At 37.4% G+C, this 21,347-nt stretch overlaps 1 protein-coding gene across 8 annotated transcripts in view; it reads left to right on the forward strand.

The window, feature by feature from the left end:
- The window catches only part of CEP112 (centrosomal protein 112), a 371,189-nt gene that overhangs the window by 165,581 nt on the left and 184,261 nt on the right, over positions 1-21,347 (forward strand). For all 8 annotated transcript variants that reach the window (XR_012059795.1, XR_012059798.1, XR_012059796.1 and 5 more), the window contains exon 20: positions 6,247-6,429. Coding sequence is in view for 5 of the 8 variants with exons in the window: in XM_072939445.1 (XP_072795546.1) it covers positions 6,247-6,429 (183 nt within the window). In the remaining 3 variants the exon portion in view is untranslated. The remainder of the gene's footprint in view (positions 1-6,246; positions 6,430-21,347) is intronic.

Here is a 21,347-nt window from a genome sequence, read left to right on the forward strand (position 1 = left end):
TTTCAGATGTGCTGTTTTGCTATTGCAAATGGGAATCTGCTCAGAGACATAATCTGATGATGTCAAGTCTGTAGCTCATTAAGCAAACAAAAAAACAACAACACAGGGCATGATGGACTTGTCTTTTAGTGTGGATCTTAATGCCCCGAGTCTTGTCAACTACATAAAAGTCATACTAAATTTCACAGCCAAGAAGCAAAAATGTTTCACAGGAAACCCTTGAGTAGGATATGAGCTGATGTGGAAGTGTTACCTGACAAGCCCTGTAGAAAAGTCCTTGACTTTCAGTGGCTAGTGTTTTAAAACAAAGTGCCTTTTGAACTATCGTTAGTCTAATGTATATACTTGTTCACAATTTTGAGCTGACATTCATCTATCTTTTGAAATATGTGGCATGTTTACTATAGCTCGTGATTTTACTAGGTAGTGACCTTCTCTGCTACTCCAGCCACACTGATCCGAGGCGGAGGTGCCAGAGTTGCTTTGGCATAGTATTGAGGGTGAGGTCAAGATTCTCAGGAAAATGAGAGTATTAGAATGGTTCGTTACTTCCGGCCAGATAACCTGGCCCACGGGAGGGCCTGTTAACTGCTGTGATTTCATCATAACGTAGTTGTTCCCAAGAAGAGCATGTAATTGTTGTAGTCACTGTTTTTGCATGCTTCAGAGTCACTGGACGTTCCTTTATTTTTGAAGGCTAGCTTGGCTGGGCATAAAATTCTCTGCTCTTCCTTTCTTTCCTTGAAGTTCTGTACAATAGTTCTACTGCTTCTTGGCACTAAGAGGTGCTCTGAACACAGCTTCTTTAGTCATCCCTTGGTTGTGTAAATTTTCATCCTCAAGCTTTTTCTATTTCCAGAAATGGTTTAGGTTCTATAATCTTTGAGTTTTTCCATGTTTGAGTTTCGTTAAGATATTCTTGAGCCATTCTGTCCCTCGATCTGAATCAGTTTTTCTTGTTATACAGTGTGCTTTGTTTATATATGCATTTAGCTCTTCATTCATTTCAGGGGAATTTTCTTTATATACATGGATTTTCTTTTTCCACTTTTCCTCTGTATTATCTTTTCTTTGTCTCCTTCACAGACCTTCACTATGATTATCTCAAGTCTTTTGTCAATATCAGTGATTCCATTTTTAGCCACATTTATTCAACTCATTGTTTCTAATTTAGAATTAATTTTGTGATGGAGTTATTTGATCCTTGGTTAATTCTGTTATTTTATCTTCTTGTCCCTGAGTTCTTCTTCCATTGCACTCATGTTCTTATTAAGTTCTCCCATCACTCTAATTGTTTCTGATTTTTAAGGTGTGTTTTCCTCTTGTCCAGAAGGATGGGACTTCCTTGCTCTCTTCCTTCCTTCTCCACCCGTCCTCCTTTTTGGGCTGAGTTCATTTTTTACCTGGTGTAATGTTTGTATACTTGTGCAGACATTTTTTTTCCCTTCATCTTGCTTGTTCTTAAAATGTGCAGCGCTGTCCAAATCTGCTATTTGTTCTGGTATAACATGCATGAATTCTCTTTGACTCGTTTTCTACCATAGTTTTCAGCCCGTCTGTCTGTCTTTGAATTTCAGTTTGAGGGCATGGGTATTTTGTTGCAGTTACTTTTCAATAGCTTGAGATTATTGATAAAGATGGAGGAGGAGAACTTAACTGGGATCTCTGAGCAACTTTTGTTAGAGAAACTGATGTTCGCTCTGTCTCTTAACATTTTGTTAATGTCCTGCACCATGATTTGCTCTTTGTATGGCTTTTTTCTTTTTTAATGGGAGCTTTGAAGCCTAGCTTTTATCAGAAAGAATCAGCCCCAATTTTTTACTTTCCCAGTTTTATTCATTTCTTTCCAGTAGCCATTTTATGCCATACAATTACCATTCTTATCCCCCGACTCAGGCAGAACAGGGAGAAGAGAGTGATTGATATTTAGTCTGTTTCTCTCTAAAATTGGAATATTAGAAAATATTCCTCAGCATTATTTCCAGCAGTTCTTCTGTGGAGGAAGAGGACCAAATACTGTGTCTCCCAAAACCGTGTCAGGATCTTCTCTTTCTTGATTGTCACTTTTGAAAGTTACGGCCGAGATACTATTCCGTGTTTCTTGTTTGGTTGCTGCCAGTGAATGTTCTTTTGTTTTATTTTTAACATTTGTTTTTGTTTTCCAATTTTCAGCTTCCTCTGCTATCTTTACCTAGAAGTTTCAGTGCCAGGTGTGTTCAGTATGAGGCAGAGGTTTCCTTGGAACACAGTCATTCCCTTGCTGTAAAACCATTCCAGCAGCAGTGAGTGACTGTCAGGGTTTATAGGGAAGATTCCTAGGTCAAGCAGCCTCCAAATCTCTCCAAACTCTTTGACTTTCACATTTCTATTCACTTGAAATTAGAGTCATTATCACTGACATATGGGACAGCACTGCTCCTGGGGCCCCTAACTGGAGACTCCTCCCCTCCTCCTTTCCTAGCCAGGAAATGGGGGCGGGGCATGGGGCTCTCTTTCTGCTTCCTACAGCTTTAACTTATTCTTATAGCAAAGCTTGCAGAATATAGATTATGTCATTTGATTACATTTGAAGTTATTTTAGTTAGTATTTTGTACCATGACTCCTCCTTTTTAATGTTTTGTACATTCTATCATGTCTGTAATTTATTCTGGTTTTAGAATTTCTGACTTTGAGGTGTGTTATTGGGATGTGTTGATCTTCTATGTATTGTGTACTGAGAAGTCATGACTTAATTTCATCCCCTTTGTCTTATTAAAAGGTGTTCAGGCCATATTTGCTAGCACTAATTTTGCTATAAAACAATTACCAGAACTTAAAATATATATTCTGAGACCTCTGGAGACTTGGATATCTAGCACTTCCTCTTGGTCTCTCTCAGGGCCTGGATGTGCTCCTGCCCATGGGCACTTGCATGAAGCCTGAGTTGGAGAGAGGACACCATCATCAGACTGCGGCGGGATTCAGTCTGTGATGGAGGGCTTTGCTTTCAGGGACTTCAGAACTTCAAAGCTTCACTCTTGAACTTCATGTTCAGAGTGTGTTGGGGCGTAGCATAGTGGGTAGAGCAGCCTCTTATTCATCTCCTGTTTTGACCAATAAAAAGGACAATTTCACATGAGTCAACCTAGTAGTTTCTAGGCAATAAAGCCATTTTATCACCCAAACCCTAAACCACCAAGCTATCAAGACCAGCCTCACAGAGGATAGCAGATGCTACCAGATGCGTGCACGTGAGGCCTAGTTTCTTCCCTTGTCCCTGGAAGACATTGCCAGTTTGCTTTAATACCTGTAAGGTGGGCGTTACAAATATAGTTACCTGGCCCACAAGGATTAGAGAACTTAAAGCCTTTCCTCCTATGTTACAGAGAGCTCGTATTTACCTGGCCTTAATTAAAAATTCCTTGGTGATGGTGCATCCTCTTCCCCCTTGGCATGTATTATGGTTCCTGGACCACCCTGACTTAGAGACCTCATTTGACCACTCAGCATTCATCCTTGTGGATGCTCTCTGCTTTTACATCCTCCACATTTTCCATGATGTACCACCTCCCAGTCACCAGTAACTCCATTACACATTATTGCTGGTCAACTAAAAGTATCTGGTAGCTCAAGGTAAAGAGGATATGCTACTTCGTGTTTACCTTTGAGATGTACCCACATAAAGGACCAAACTGGAAAACCCAAAGAACTCTTTTTTAACATTTATCTACATGAAAGGGGCTAGGAACCTTGAATTTTAACACAGATCCACCTTGATGGTGGCATTTGTGGTTATGAATATCGTCATGAAAATATTTCTGGAACATTAGGGTTCTTCTCCTGGATTCTACCATTAATCTGCCATTAATTAGTCTACCACCCCTGCCTGAAATTGCCGACAGCGAGGAAACCTAGGCAAAGACTAGAAAATTCTCATAACATCTAGAAGTTGGCCAAGCAGAGTTAGATTGAGCAGACAGGCCTTCACTTTCAAAGGCTCCAGCAACATTGAGATTTGTTCATTCACTAGAGTCACTAAGTACCAAGTCCTGACAAAATAGCAAACTATTTCAGTCATTTAATTTATGAACATCTATCTTTAGGTTTCAAATTCTATTATCTCTATTTCATTTGTTCCTGATTTTTTAAAATGAATAAACTGGAATTTGAACATGAGCAGAGTCACTGATCAGTCTCTCAGAACTCCTCAAGTAACTCGGAGAGTTTCTGTGGAAGTGCATCATTCCAGAGCCTAGAACGGGGCAGTGCTATTACTAATGATTGCCATAGTGAGTCCAGGTCACGTGTCTTTTCTTGGGGGGAAATTGCTGTAATTCTTCTGTCTTAATAATAGGTCAATTGGTTACTTTCCCTTAGACTATTATAAAATATTTTGCTTTGTATCAATTTTAAATTGTACCCATTATCCCAATTTTTTAAGCCTTTTGAGAATCAGATCTCAGAGAACTTTTCATTTCCTCTTATTTCCTTTCAGTGTGTTACATATTTTAATGTGTTTTACTAAAGTTTGTAATTTTCTTATTATAGCATGCAATAGTATAACACTGAATAGAAATAATAATGTGTCTAAGAATATTCTAAAAATATCCTAACTCAGTAATTCATATACTTGGCTGCCTGAAAATGTTGCAGTAATATCAGTAAAATTAAAAATTTTTTTTTATTGGGATTAGCTTTGTAGTTATGTGAATCAAAAGAGTTAACCATGCACATTTATTTTAAATAATCAAAGAAAAATTTTCTTTGCTACTTAGTATAGTATATAAGGAGAGAATTTAGATATATATATTTTCCTGTATATTGCCAACAGTAGAATACCATGGAAGAAAGATCCCTAAATTTTTAACAGACATAAATTCACTAGAATGCATCTTTGTTCTCAGATGCAAAATAAATTTTTCCATACTATTTTATACACAGTTGTATTCCAGTAAGTGTATGTATTCAAGAGTTCGTATACTTTTTTTTCTTCTAAATAAGTGTAATAAATTTGTGAGTGGCCAGAAATTTATTGTTGATTTTCCAGCTAAGAAAAATCACAGTAAGAAAACAAACATTTTGAAACCTACATTTAAAAGCAGTTTTAATCTGTGTTTTGATTCTTAATTTGCAATTAGAGGATGAGAATTTTAAATCTCAAAAGAAAATAAGTTCTGAAATGGAGCTCAGCATGCACGCCTGGAGAAATGAATGCTATCGCTTTAAGATAAGGTAGTCTGGTGATTCATTGCACGAAACAAGATCGATTTGGAGCAGGCTCCTACTGTTAGCTTTTTTGAAGATGGATTCTCACGCCGAAAATAACACAACATATTCTAGATAACAGCAGTTTTTTCCCCTGAAATCCACCAAAACTGAAGAAAAATCCAAGTGACTGTTCTTAGCAGCTGTGTGGCCTGGAGTTCACTGGGGAAGCTGGCTTCCTGCAGTCCCCTATTCATCACCTGCTTCAAAGACAGCCTGGCTGGCTATAGTTTGCAGGCCAGGTAGGGTGCCATTGTGCACAGTCTGGGAGGATTAGTATCAAAGCTGCGGCAACCAGGCCCTTGGTCTCGGGCTGCCATTCAGTCTAGCAGGGAGAGGCTAAGACTGGCCAAGGTCACAGTCTCCAGTGTGGAGTGGACTGGGAAAGGATCCTGAGAATAGAATGCTTTTTATGAAATCATGGCGCAAGCTTGCAGCACAGCAGGTGCCCTTCTGGAACACATAACATCTGTTTATGTTGGTATACCGTAGCTGACAACGAGATAATAGAGCTTTGAAATTTATCATTTTAATAAAAAAAAAGACAACTGTATATACAATAATCCAGATGCGTACTTAGCTTCGATCTTTTATTTAAAAACCATAAAGAAAACTGACCGATTTGACTGCTGCTTTTTACGTGTATATGTGTAAGCAAAAAGCGAAGCGTACTGACTGTTAACCATTTATAACCACTGCTGATCAGTAATACCCGAATTCTTGGGGAGGAAATACCTAGCATTCAACATAATTTTTTCCAGTGTTCAGGCATTTGTGTCAACAGATTGCAGAAGGATTTACTGAATATTCCCAACTGTCTTGAATATTAGGTTTAGATCAAATGCCCCCCTCAAAATGAGAGTATTTTAAGGGTGAGGTAATAATGACGCAAAAATAAAATTTTCAACTTGGACAAATTAGAGAAAAATTAAGCTGCCCATGAGTTGTCATGACGACAAGGATGTTCTGTTGATGAACTGTCCTCCTCATTGTCCAATCAGATAGTAGAGCTGAAGCTGGAGCATGAACAGGAGAAGACGCACCTATTACAGCAGCATAACGCAGAGAAGGATAGCCTACTCCGAGACCATGAACGGGAAATTGGAAACCTGGAGAAACAGCTTCGCGCTGCCAACATGGAGCACGAAAATCAAATCCAAGAGTTCAAGAAACGAGATTCACAGGTAATTATCAATAATATTTGATAAAACGGGTATCTATTTTTAAAAAGTCATCAGCGTTTCATGTTTTCTTCTTATTCTTGTTGATGCACGCTGTTTGATCATTTGCAAAACTGACATATAAATGTGATTTTTTTTGTTTTCTCCCCACCCCCCTTTTTGGGGGATGAATAAGGCTTTAACTACAGAAACCACAGGTAGCCAGATTAAAAATCCCATGGCGCGCTATAACTTGGCCCCTTTTTTATAATCTTGTCTCAGTTCCTTTCATGATGGATTTTTTTAAGGTATCTGCCCCTTACCCCTCCCCTCAGCCTTAGCAAATCCCTATGAAATATATCAGCCTCACTCCTTGCTTTTTGTTTTAATCTCTGTAGGTAATCGAGCAGCTGTTGTAATATTTGCTTTTCCTTCCTAGTGTTGCTTTTTTTCATTAGACTCTATATTTGATTAGATTACTCAGATGATAATTGATAAAAATGACCCTAGAGAAGGGCTATTTCCCATCAGGTCTGTCGCTTTTTCCTACATGCACATACACATGCCTCCCAGCCTCCATCTCTGTAGTCCCTGTTGGAAGCCATTTGGCAGAATAACCCCCAGCTGTGGTAGCATTTGACTCTTCAAACTTATGGATGAAATGTGCACTGTCAGCATGGAAAATTATCTTTATAAATTTCAGATGAAAAAAAAATCTTATTGGGTGTGTTTCTTTGTGGTACAATACATTCTTTAGGGTATATATAATCAAAGGCCTTTAGTGTATCCTCTTGAAGAGGTTGCTGTGAAATTTTATTAAAAAAAATTGAAGAGCAATTGATAACAATAAAAAGATAATTTTCTTTTCTAATAAAACCATATCATATACTAGGTCTAAATACCTCTTTCCCATTGAAATCTAACCATATTATCTACACCACACATTAGCTTTTTCTTGGTTATCCTTCCTCCCCAAATAAAATAATTTTTAAACAACGAAATAAACCTTCTATTTATTATAATATATGTTTAAACAATTTTATCATTTTCTAAACATAAAAATACTACTGGTGAAATAAGATGTTAATGTCTTGAGTGGAGGGCGGGAGGCGGTAAGGCAAAGAACAGGAGTTATTGGTTAATTTTCATTTGACCTTGAGTTGTCTTTTACTTTCAGATAATGATGGGGGCAATATAAATATATTCAGCACAGGGTTTTTTGTCAATAATATACATTTATAGAAAAGCTATTTTAATTTGTTTTATGGGGGTTTGTTAACTAAAGAGGTAGTCATTGTAGTAGCCATGGTACCAGAATAGTCAGGTGGTTCCTGTTAAATCAATGTGTGTGATATTTTTGCCACCAACCTCTTTAGAGCCTTTATAAAATATATGCTGGCCTTTTGATTGTTAGTCATATAATATATTAAGAGTATTTTCAAACCTTCATTCTCCTTCAGCGATGATGTTAAGCCTAACCATTGTCTTCTGTGAGAAGGTATTTGGGTTCTGAGTCAGTGTAGGGTCTGTTTGCATGGAACAATTGAATAACTGATACAAGAAATACTTCAATTTATACAATTTCTAACTGTTTTGGTGTTCTTGTGGAAAGCCAACACAAGTGGAGGCCAAACTTAGAGGAAATCTTTTTCATCTTGCATATGTCGTATCTGCCATATATAGGGTGCGGTTCACCCAATGATAACAAAAGGGAAATTTTAGAATTATTACATATAATTAAGCCACAGGGAGAGTATAATAAGGTTATTAATTGAATTTCTTCTAATTTAAGTATTAAGTATGAGGACAATTTGACCACCTCAAATACTGTAGCATACAATTATATTTCTCAGATTTTCTGTCTGTCTTGGAACAATTGGAATTGCTGTCACGGGAATGCTAGTAAGCAGTGGAAACTTAAGCTAAATGATCAAATACATTCTTTATCAAAATGAAAATGATTTTCTGTATAATCTATACTGAGTTGTTTTTAGAGAACATATTTTAAAAAAAAACTTTTATCAATAAGTTGTATTTTAAAAATCTAGTCGTGTACCAAAATGCTAATAATTTGTATCCATTTTTGGCTATTTATTGGGGGTATTCATTCACAGTTTCCTCAGGTAAGTCCTAAATTTTCCAGCTATATCTTTTCTTGATTGTGGTCTAAGTAATCTAATGTATAATACCTTTTAGGTCATGAATTCCATTCACAAATTAAAAAAAACAAAGTGGCATATATTTTTTAAAATAGAAGAGTCTTTTTAAAAAATCACTGTTTTGTGGTTTGATGCAGAACAAACACAAGTGTCTTAAGCATTGGATTGTGTGATTTTTTATTTTAGCTCCAGGGAGGCATTCAATTTTCAGTTCATGTCTGGCTGCTCCCTTTTACCAGTGGAGGCCATTTTGTAAAAAGGACTAGTTAGAATACTTAACCAGAAGAGGACCAGTGAAATAGCTGTTTTGGATCCTATGGCTTTGTTCGCTGCTTTTCTTCTGTCAGAGTCTTGATTGCAGGCAATATACTAAAAATCTACTTTTGGTTTCTTTAGAGTATGTAGTATATTGCATACTAATAAGAAAATCATTATTTATAAAGTACAGTTATCTACCTTAAGGTAAATCTTATCAACTAGGAGCTCCCTTTTGGTGAATATGCTACATAGTTATTGCAGGTTAGTTGTTATTCAAGTAATTTCTGTTTTGTAGAGAAACAATAAGCTATAGTAATACAACGAAGAACAGTTAAACATCTCCCTCTTTTTATTTGGTGCAGTTAACTAATTATTCTATGCATTTTTATATTTTTGTTATAATTCCTTGATTTTCAGTGGTGGGATATTTTATGTTGTGATACTTTCATTTGCTAAAATGCTCATTAAGTTTTACCACCCTCGTGTAATATGTTCAGTCTGGTATGTATCTGAGGTCATGATGTTTAAGAAAAAGCATCCAGGTCAGTAGATATCAAGACATATAGAAATTCACAACCTCATTATTACATATTTCTCATTTGCCAGATCCTTCTGACTGCGGTTGTTTTGGAGAATGATTTGATTGATTCCAACATGGTTTTTTTTTTAATATAAAGAAAATGTATAGTTTTGTTATGATCGTCTTAGGAAGGCAACTTCTAACATGGTGGTCCTCCATGTAATTCTTGTTTTGGTTTTGAACTGAAATGCAGTGAAAGAATTTCTGCAGTTTATCCCTTTGAATTAGAAGAAAAACAGAAGACAGGTTCCTTAATCCCTTGGTTGTTCTTTTAGGACCCTGAACCACTTAGAGGTTACTTGATCCTTTTTGTTTGTTGCCGAAGTGAATGGTGTGTAGGAGTACTGTAGAGACTGTCACAGAGAACCTTTGTGATCCACCCCAGAAGTGGTGTCACCATCTTGGGACAGCTGTCTATGTGACCTATGGAGGGACAAATTGAGGAGTCAGGGTAACCACAGTAGCCACTGTGACCCACATCTATATAATACAAGCTATACAGCATCCTTGGAGAAGGTTATCAGTGGGATCTGGAGTTTATCAGTGACATCTGAAAATACATTTAACTTAGAATTTGTATATAGTAAAACGGGTCTTGTCTCACATTGGCATCTTGATGCCTTTCTTGATTCCGTAAACTGAGGATCATGATCCTAATATGAACTATTTTCTCACAGTAAGTGGACAGATCATCTGAATTTTGCCAGATTGATTCATAGTAAGAGACTGCATATATCATTAATTCTAAAATGTGGGATTTTTAGAATTCCTCTTCTTTATCTGTTCTACTTTAAAAAAAAAGTTTCCAAAAAAAGATATTTATGATAGGACAGTTTTAAAAAATCACATCTCAATAATATGACTTTATTTACCATGAATTTGGGAGTTTGGGCACAAGATAAAATGTCGATTTATAAACTGGGTGTGTACGTGTGTGCTAAATAAACACTGGCTATTATTCTTCACAAATTACTCAAAGAGCAAATTTAGCAAAATGTATGTTCTGAACATTATTGTCGAGCCTACGCATGGTCTTTGGGCTTTTTTTTGGCAGGGGTTGGTGGGGCAGCATTTTTTCTATTGAAAACATTTTAATTTCTTTATATCCCGAGTACTTTCAAAAAGGATTTTAGGCAGCATTTTATAATAAACCCACACTTATACAGGTAAAATATAACTGAAAATAATAATTAAGCAATAAATGATATTAACCACATCAGAAAATTCATATTTTTAAAAAATGCTCCAATTAAGTACAAGTTTTAGCTCTGAGCTTACCTGGAAGCCACAGTGAAGAGGGAAACATGCTGAATTGTGAAATTCTAATTATCTAATGAAAGAAATCGTACTGGTTCATTTGTTTTTCTAGCTCTCAATTCTGAGAGAAATTTGTGACATGGGACTTAATTTAAAAGGCACTGATCAGTATAACTGATGGTGTTCTCTATATGTTAAAACATTTGGAAATAAAATCTAGTGGAAAAACCTTTGATTCTTTAAAAAACTTTCACAAAACGTAGTTAGCAGGTTTTATTTTAATGTGCCAAATTTTCATTTTAATTACTGAGTATGCCATTATTCTCAAAATTAAAAAACACAGCTGCTTTGAGAGATCCCATTTTGTAGGTATCATGAATCCAAAAAAAAGTATATTTTAAGTCACAAGCCTAACAGTTTCTAACTATCACTTTATGACTTCCAGAAATCCTTACAAAACACCTTTAGGGTATAAAAATTAACAACTTGGCTGAGATTGGAAGTAGTTTAAATTTAATGCCTTAATGTTAATTTCCAAGTGTCTCACTCTTTTTCTTGTGTTTGTTTCTCTTGTCCTCTGAATTTATACTATGGAAAATTGTAAGAAATAATAAAATCAAACGGTAGGTTAGTCCAGGAGGATAGGATAGTTGTACCTGTACCAAAATGGTTTACACCTTACCTACATAACCAAAATAGTATTTTATCATCAATATTTATTCACTAATATCATTTGCTTTGTTGTGAGGTAGTAAATGTTTTTTATTTCTTTGGGTCAAACTGGACTGATTGCTTGGATGAACCAAGTTATGTATACTGTATTTTTACCCCAGTGAAATGAGGCTGTTGCTGTTCATGTAACCCTGCTTTTTTGTTCCTCTCTTCTCTGTGGTGACACACACGGTCACATCAGAGTGGTTGCCTGGTGTTCCAGCTGTGTACACACCACACTTTGATACTTATCCCCTGATACACTGAGTTATTTGTATTAGGGGGAAAGAGGAGTGGAATTAAGTGTGCTTTAAGTATTAAGTGGGCTTTGCTGCAATGTACATACTGTCGAATGTCAGACATTAGAAGAGTTGATGGGAAAATGTTTTTAAGAATTCACTTTATTTTGCAAAAAGAAAGTAAGATTTTTTTCAGTGGACTTATAAAACCACACATTAAAAATTTCAATTTATTTTCTTTAGGTGAAATTTTATAGTATTATCTAAGTGCTGTGTTTAAGATAACCCAAGAACCCAACATTTAAACATAAATAGAGGTTTTCCCCACTAAGCCATTTTTAAAAGCCTGTGGGAGAAGTATTATTTTTCTGACATCAAAAACAGGCTATTCAGGATTCTCCAAATAGGAAAAAGGCCTTCTTTTATTTTGACATAGATGCATTGATTGAAAGATCTTGTTTTATTAGCATCCGATAGTGATGTGTCTAATAGTATTACATATGAACTGATAATATATTTGTTTAGTTCATTGTTATATGTATTACTGTATATAAGAATACTATTTCTTAGTTACATAATTAGGAAAAAATATAGAAAGATGCCCTTGCAAGTAAAGTCTACATTTTTGTAGGTCACCAGCTTTCTTTTTTCATTATAATTCTAAAATTCTGTAATTATTTTCATCTTAAAAGCATAAAAGTAGCATACATAACTATAATTAAACCATTATAAATAATTCAACTTGGTCTTCATTGTGGAGAAATTATATTAAGTTTAAAAAACAAAACAGGCTGAGACAAGGAAATTGATTTCTCTAAGAATGATCCATTTGTAGAAGTATTATACAGTGTATCTTTAGTCTGTGCATATTTTTAAAATGTGGCAGTTACCATGGAAACCACATTCTATGGCATGTGGTCCACTTTTAGATAAAGAATATTCCTTTTCAATACAAACCTTCCAAATAATAACATAAAGTATTCCCTTTGCATTCACAGCTTCATGTCAATCGGTAATGATTGCTTTAAAAAATCTGTCCTTTGTTCTCGTTATACTTAATAGATTTTCAAAGGAATATTTAAATTGTTCTTGAAGAAGTAATAATTAAATGCTGGAGATATTTAAAATACGGGGTATAATGTGATCACTCTGCAGTGGTGAAAACTGGGGAGATTGCAAGGGAACACAAGTCTGGGTATACAGTGTGTTCCGATAGACAAGAAGCTTTTAGTCGTTTCGAGTGTCTTAAGTATCCAGAAATACTGTAGTCAGATTAAGTATTCGAAAAAGATGACCACATCCAATTATTTTCAGTTTGCACATAAAGATTCTGTGGTTCAAGGACATCATCTTGCCCAAGGTTACAGAACTAGCAAATCAGGGCTTCTTAATCTTAGTTCAGTGCTCTTGCTTTATCTCACAGCCTCTTCCCAGAAAGATTTTAGATTTTTGGAAAGACTTGGACATGGCAGAAAAGGAAGAGGGTTATATGTGAATCTCTGCCTCGCGTGGAAGAGAGGCTGGTACTCTTTGTTCCCATGCTGAGAGTCTCAACGCAATTTGCATTTCTTCCAGTGATTTGCTATACTTGACGGTTGCTGCAAAGTCATAACTGAATCATGCTGTTTGAGTTCCAGTTTTAGTAAGCAGTCCCTCCTAGAACAACACTGATTTATTATGCTTGTGTATGTGTTTAACAGCAGCAGCAGCAACAAATATTAATTGTGTGCTTCCCATATGCCAAGCTCTCTGCCAGGTCCTTTCAGTCATAATAACTCATTCAACCCTTCCAGCACCCTATAAGGATTACATTTCCTGCTTGGAAACTGTTTTGACCTCCATACCTGGGTCAGAAGATGAATCTATGTATTTCCAGTTTATCAATGAGAAAAGACTCTGGGAGTATACATAAATTGCCCAACGTGACGTAACGGAGAGTGGAGCTGAGACTCGAGGGGAGTCTCCTGCCCCATACGCCTGCTTATGTGTGAGTTCATTGTCTCTGAATTTCATTTACTCTGCACAAATTCCATTATATTTTCAAGTTGAGATGGTTAATACATTGCTTGATTTTAAATACTGATACCTATAACCCAGGCTATGTAAATCCAAATCAGGTTTTTGCCAGTAGTTTTAATCTCTCCCCAAAGCCACCAGCCATGGCTCTGTCTCTATTCCAAGACAAATTCAACTCTGAAGAGATATGCGTTTCTTCATATTTTATTTGGAGTAGAATTCTTTCCCACAAATTTTAGAATTTGTAGAATGAAAAAATGAGTATGTTTTTGAAATGAGTTCCCTTTTGGTTTTCACATTATTACTGAAATAAGAAGCTACGTCCAGAGTAAAAATCCAGTAAGCTTTTTAGGTTAGTGGGACCTACCAATCTTTATAAAAAATTGCTTAGGAATTTGCATTGAGTTATTGGTGAAATGTGGTTTGTTGTGAATAGTTTATTATAGACGAACATCTGTTATATTCGCATACTAATTCAGAATATTACATATGATCCATTCATCTTATGGAGTGAATGTTTTAATCCCAAAGACTTTAATTTTTCCTAAAGGAATCCATTAAAGGATCCTATTGCATGACAACAGCTAGTCAAAACCTTTTAGAAATGAGGTCAAAGTGGTTTAGTAAGTTCAGACCCAGAGACTTTCTTGATAGAAGTCCGAGGAATAATCAGAAAATGTATTTCTTTTAGAATCCTCAAAAACAACTTATGTTGATGTAGTTTGGGCTTATTCTAGAGTAATTTTGGTCAAAATGAAAAGCTTTCAGATAAATTTTTTTTAACGTAAATACTCCCACGATAAATCGTTGTTCCACATGCTGAATGTCATTCCCACTGACATAAGGAAAAATGCCTTCAGTTATTTTTAGCTCATCGCTCTTCCTTCTCTTCTTCACCTCCGCCTAAATGAAATTACCAAGGATGTTGGCAGAAGTTATCTGTGCGGAAATATTGGATGAATAACTCTTCTTCCTTGATGTCTTGGAAAAGTCATTTTTGGGTTTCTGACTCAGTCAGTTCTCTAAGACACATCCTTGATGTCTTTATTTGTATATTTGAGGTAATTTTTTTGTGACAGACAAGTTGAAGCCAGAGTGCAAGAAATGATTGGCAAAATGGTGATATCATCAAATGTTCAAAGAGCTGGCGAATTGAAGCTCATTAAACTGTCATTTTGTCTTCTATTCAGGACTAATTGGAATCATGCCTAGTTGCAGGATACGAAAGATATTTAACACCTGAGCATTTTTCATGAGAAAAATGACAGAAATTGATGTTAGAGAGACCTTAAACCCCTGTTTGAGGAGTAAAGCAAGGCATTACATGAAAATAATAACCTACTTTCAAACTACTTTAATATTTGCATGCAGAAAACATTTGAAAGACGTTGTCATTAGAAGGAAACTTTTAGATAATAAAAAGTGGCCTCACTGAGACCTAAAGCACTGAAATTGGTGGATTAATGTGGAACTTGAGGTCATATTTTTCCATTGAAACAAATATTAAAATTGAGTGAAAATAGATTTTCTTCACTTGTTGTAACAATTGTTTAATATTGTTACCTGATCTCTCAAGTACTCTGGGATATTTGTGTACTGAGAAGTTGAGGAAAGATCTCAAGAAATCAGAAAGAAACGATACACAGTTAGACTTGCAGGGTTTGAAATTGTGTTATTTTTCCACTTCATTTGGATTTATTTTGCTTGGATATGAAGTTAAGGCCGGAAAGTGGTAGTAATATTTGAGAATGAATTAATAGCGTCATCAGAGAATGAAGTTTGCTGAAGTATGGGCTTGGGTCTGGGGTCTCTTTCGTTGTTAGTGGGGGCATTTGCAATGTAGTGTTAGGCTTGGGATGTGTGTATGTGTGTGTGTGTGAGTCTGTGTATCCTACTGATATTATTACTCTGTGGTACAGAGGAGCTTTCAGTGAACATGGAACCAATGGTCTGGCTAGGCCTAGCATCTTAAAACAAGGGAATTTTCCAGTGGAAGGACTTGAAAGTTGTAGGTCTTTAAAAAGGTTAAAATTAAACTGGTGATTCATTCATCTTAAGTTTACTTCTTAAGTCAGTATTTATTAATGCAACAAACCCCAGATCTCTAGGGTCAAGTGGGACCTTATTTATTTTGTTATTTGCAAAGATGTCATTTAATGTACAGAATGCATGTGTTCACCAAATGTTTCCTGAAAAAGCTAATTTTCTGTAATGTAAATGTTATCCTCACTTGTTGGGCAAGTTTTGTAGAAGCTCCAGATAAAGTGATGTTGGCATGTGCAGCAAGAGGAGTGGAGTGTGAGAGCTGAAAACTTTTTGTTCTTCAATTATTCAAAAATTACTGCCAAAGCTGTCGTTAGACAAAAGCCATGAGTTCTAGAGGTACGGTGTGTTCCCAGCGCCTATTAAAGTCAATTGTGACTGTGCACGTTCTGGTTCAGGCTTTGAGAAACATGGAAATGTACCCTTGTACTTTTCCTTCTCTAACCATTTTTAGTGACATGCAGCAAATATAATCTATTACCATAAAGTTGATGTTTCTTTAAAAAAAAGTACTTCAATTCAGAAATAAGAATAGTAGAGTTTATCTTCTCATAAAAATTGTGACTATTGTGGGGATAAATAAGGAACTGGAGATTAACAGATACACACTACTATATATAAAATAGATAACAAGGACCTAATGTAAAGCACAGGGAACTATATTCACTATCTTGTAATAACCTATAATGGGAAAGAATCTGAAAAAGAATATAGATATATATGTATAACTGAGTCACTTTGCTGTACCCCTGAAACATTGTAAATCCACTATACTTCCAAAAAATGTTTAGATAGGAAAAAAAGAAATTAAAAGAAAATCATAATTATTGGTAACTATTCTGATTTCTCTTTGAAATCTTATTGTTCCATATCAATATTGACAAAATGGAATTCTGTGAGTTGAAAATTTTTACAATTGTGACTCTTTAGATAATATATAAATCAAATTTATTTACACATAAATTTTGCTATCTGTAAAATTAATTAGGCAGAATTATGTTAGCCTTATGACATAGCCTTTCTTCAGCTTGATTCATGCATTCAATAAAGATTTTTTGAGTGCAGTTCTGTGCCAGGTCCTGGGGATGAGGGAACACACCTTTAGGAGGTGCCTTTCACAGGAATATTGCCCCAGAGTTGTGTAGGGAATGGTCTGTATTGTCCTAGAGGGGTTCCTCTCCAGGGTACAGAAAAGAACAAGATAGAGAAGTCCTCTGCTCTAACGGAACTTATGCTTAAATGGGACAAGACAGATGATAACACAAAACACAAATCAACAAGAAGAGCACCACACAACAACGACTGTTCGGTGGAGAATTGGAATGGAGAGACCTGAGACCGTGCCTGGGTGACTGTGTTAGCTGGCCATCAGAGAGGCCTCTCGTGTGAACAGCTATCTAAGCTAAGAGCTGACTGATAGGAGGCCAGCCAGGCTGAGGGGACAGCTGGTGCCGAGACCCTGCAGGAGAATGAACGAGGTGTGCTCAAGAAAAGGAAAAGGAGACCTGTGTGGCAGAAGCATGGCAGGTGCAGGGAAGGGCAGGGCCTTTGAGGAGTTTGGATTTGATTTTAAATGTATTTGAAAGACAGTTAGAGGCTTTTTAGGTAGCAAGGTGACATGATCTGATTTGTGTTTTTAAAAGGCCACTGTGATTGTTGTGGACAGTCCTGGATGTCTGTATGACTTACCTTTTGAGTCAATAGGACTTGCTCATGGATAAGGGATGGGGAGTGAGGGAAAGAAGAATTCTTTAGAGTTCGGGTTTGAGCAGCTAATTCGATGATGGTGTCCAATAGGAGGACAGTTAGGGGGGAATAAAAGCAAAAAACAAGAGTTCTGTTGTTGCCAAGCTAAGTTTGATCTACATCATAAACATCCAGATGGAGAGCGTCACATGGGGAACTAGAAATGCTGATTGAGATTCCAGAAATAAGAATTTGGACGTCATTGCAAGCAGTATAATTAAAGCAAGGGCCTAGATGCAAAGATTAATTTCTTACCGAATATGAAGACAAAAATGCTGGTTCATACCACTCTCCACCACTTCCTGGCTTTATGAACCTGAATAGCCTGCTTCATATCTCTGATCATCCATTTCCACATCTGTAATATTTACTCTTTCAGTTAGTGTCATCTGCTGAGCTCCTACTATGTGTTAGGTACTATAGTCGACCTTGGAATAAAAAGGAATGATCCCTGCCTTCCAGCTTGTAGTCTTTGGGGAAACAGGCGTTGTGCATCTGTCATGCCAGGAGGGTAACATGATTCATTCCCCTCCTATGCAAAGAATGCCTTCCTTTAACATAGAGAAGGGGTGCATCAAGTCCCCATGAAGGCACCCTTTTGCTGATAGTACCACCTGATTGGTGTGATGATTTAACCAGGCCATTGAAGATACTTAACTCACCATTCCTTGAGGTGGAGGGAGATTAATACCCTCCTGGCTTCTTTCTACTGTTTGGAAACTTTACCTACATGCCTGCCTTGTCCACCGTGTGTGTAAGGGACTAGTAATAACACCAGCACGGAGATGGGCAGTTCTATCCTGTGACCTCCTCTAGCAGGTCTTCCAGAGTTAGACATATGTCCAGCAAAGTGCGGTAACGTGATGAAGGTGCTTTGATCCCAGGTAAAGAAGAGATGGAGTCACAGAGTGACATAGGGTCTGGGAGGTGATCAGAAAAGATTGCATTAAAGGAGGTACCACATACATTGCATTTTAAAAATGAATAGAAATTCATTATGCAAATTAGAATAGGAAAAACATTCTAAACAGAAGGAGAAGTGTGATCAGTACCTGGAAAATACTCTATACCTTGTTGACAAGCTGGGACTGGATCTCCTTGAACACTGGCCTCCAGTTTGGGGTTTATACTCTATCTGTGCTGCCATTTCTATGTCTTCTCTAATTATTTAAAACAGTGCTCTCCCAAATCAGGTCCATTAGAATATAGGAAGAAAAAAAAAACCTTCCATTTATGTGTTTTTGTATTTCATCTATTTTGTGCAAATTTTTGTAATGTACGTAATGTATTAATATGGTATTGTTACAGATTTACACATATTCATGTGTGCTGGGTTGTATGCTCCAAATTTTTATGATAAGAGTGTCCAATAAATAAACTGAGAGATCATAGCTGTCAACAATCAGAAGCCACTGAAGAATTTTAAGTAGAGGATTAAGAATTGTAAGGCAGTGAGATTAGATGCTGGGTGACTAGTTCAGAGTCATCCTAGTGAGAGGTAATCCTTAGCTAAGGAGAAGGACTTAGCTAAGGAGAGGAGACCAGAGTTGGGGTTTGATGTGCCACAGAACACGTAGGTGTTGATGTCACTTAGGCTAGTGGAAATACAAGACTAGAGTTCAAAGGAGAGCCTCCTTTGGAGAGAAAGATTTGGGAGTCTCCAGGATGGATGGCAGTGAATACCAACTATGAAGATGAGATCCACGAAGCGGGGGGGATAGAATGAGGATGGACCACACTCACTGCATAAGAAAAGATGGAGGAAATAGAACTGAGCAAGAAGACTGAGAAAGTGGGTTAAGAGTAACAAGGGAGCCAAGAAAAAGTGGTATTTCAGGAAAAACCACCACCACCACTGACAGCAATGATAATGCTTAGCTATTATTGTTATAATTCCTGGATTATTGTGGGAATTTGAAATGGGCAAACTTTTTGAACAGCCCTATAAATGTTAGTTTACTCATTTCAATTTATGAACTGCGGCCATTTAACATAAACGGACTACTGCACCAGATGAACAACAGTCTATGAAGACTGACTCCACATCGCCTAATCCTGCAGCTGGACATGGACTTCGAGATCAAGGAGTGCAGAGATGGAAAGCATGAGACTCCAGTGCGGTTAGCAGCAGTGCCTGGCGTGATTTGCTGGCAACACTAACCAGGCTTCTGTAGTGACGTGGAGAGGATCAACCACACATCCAGCTCAATGCTTCCAGTCCCACTGCCGCTCCTGGGAGCAGTGAGGTTGCAAGTCCACAGAGAGCCTTGCCAGGCTGGGGACAGAAAGGCTTCACAACTCACCTAGAGAAGCAGGGATCAATTGTCAGAATCACCCAATGAAGCAAAAAGGAACAGGTTTTATCTTGACCTATGCAAGAGCCAAGAGTTTGAGGATCTGAGATCAGAGGGAGAACCTATCTTGCATCAGCTGACAGAAGATAAGGAGCTTACAAGCTGCTCTGAAGCTCCCCTAAAATGCCCAGGCTCGCTCTTGGCTGTAAGAAAGCTCCCACTGCAGAATAGTTGCCACCACGCCTGGGATCCATCAGTTACATTGCTTGAGATATCTCTGAGTAGAATGCGTCTGGGCTGACGAGTGTTCTCCCTTGTTTGCCCTCTTCTTTATTTCATGCATTTGCCTTGACTATGTAAGTCATACATGCATTTAAATATTCAATATGAATAATAATATACAGTAAGATGACTTCTTGAATAGGTAATTCATGAGCACTTTTACAATTTGGATGACTAAAGACATATGGTAAAAGAATAAATGATTTCTTTTAGGATGGAAATATATGTCCAAGTGATGATTCCTTCATTCATCTCCTGGTTCATTCATTTATTGAATACCTTCACGTACCAGTCACTGTTCTAGGAGGAGGGACCCAAAAACAAGTAAGACAAAGCCCCCCTGGAGGGGTTCACAATCCTGCCAGCCCGTTTAACAAGTACGCAAAACACTGCAAATGAGACAATTGCTGTTATCTGGTTGTCTGCCCAGAATTCCGAAGGAACCAGTGAAGTTTTCAGAGAAGGGAAGATCTGAACAGCATTAAGGTAGAGAGGGAAGTAGCTGTCATACTACCATTTTAAGAAGTTGTTTCTAATTAAATTACTCTCATCAAACTGAAACCCATCACACTGAAGAAAAGGGAATTTTGATGGATGGAAAGAGTGGAAAAGGAGAAGGAAGAAGAATATTGCAGGAAGATAACTTCCTGGTGGGACGCCATAGGGGAGTTGCCGCCCGAAAACTTGGACTGTCTGGAGGTGGGGGAGGGGTAAGAAAAGATTTAGGAAGTGCAGGCACAGAGGTAGGAAGATGCTCAAGGCAGTCTTCACCTGCTTGGAAGTTCTGCCTAGGATTAGTAATGCCCCAGATAGTCGCCTGGAGACACAGAAGAGGCAGTAGCCCCTCCCTGAGGAAAATAAACCCCAAGATGCTCTTGTCCTCATTGAAAACCTGGGGGCAGGTGAGAGGATTGCAGGTCAGCTTCTTTCGTGTACATCTGGAGGTCTCCTGTCTGTCAGAGGTCTGCTCTCTGAGTTGGGGAGCTCCTGACTCCTCCCCTCGGCTTCCCAGGTTTGGCCTGCTCCTGCTTCAGAATGTTATTCCCTCTCCGGTACCCCAGTCCTGCCATGGTACCCCATCTGCTGAACTGCCTTCCTGATTGTCCTTGCAGGACTGGGCTAAAGGTTAGCTTTCAGAAGCAAACAGGCATATGCTTAAGGGCTTGACCGGTCATGGTCATGGTCGTGTAAGATTACAACATAAGGAAGGGGACAGTGCTTATAAGCTGCAGCTCGTAGCTCTATAAAAATTTCTGCAGAAATTCTCAATGAGAGATGACCTTGTTTTAGTTTTCTCTGGGTGTCATTTATTTTGAAAAAGAGAATTGAGCACAATGTTATGTGTTAGACACCTTCA

This window comes from Vicugna pacos, chromosome 16, assembly GCF_048564905.1.
Source record: "Vicugna pacos chromosome 16, VicPac4, whole genome shotgun sequence".
Classification (NCBI taxonomy): Eukaryota; Metazoa; Chordata; class Mammalia; order Artiodactyla; family Camelidae; genus Vicugna; species Vicugna pacos.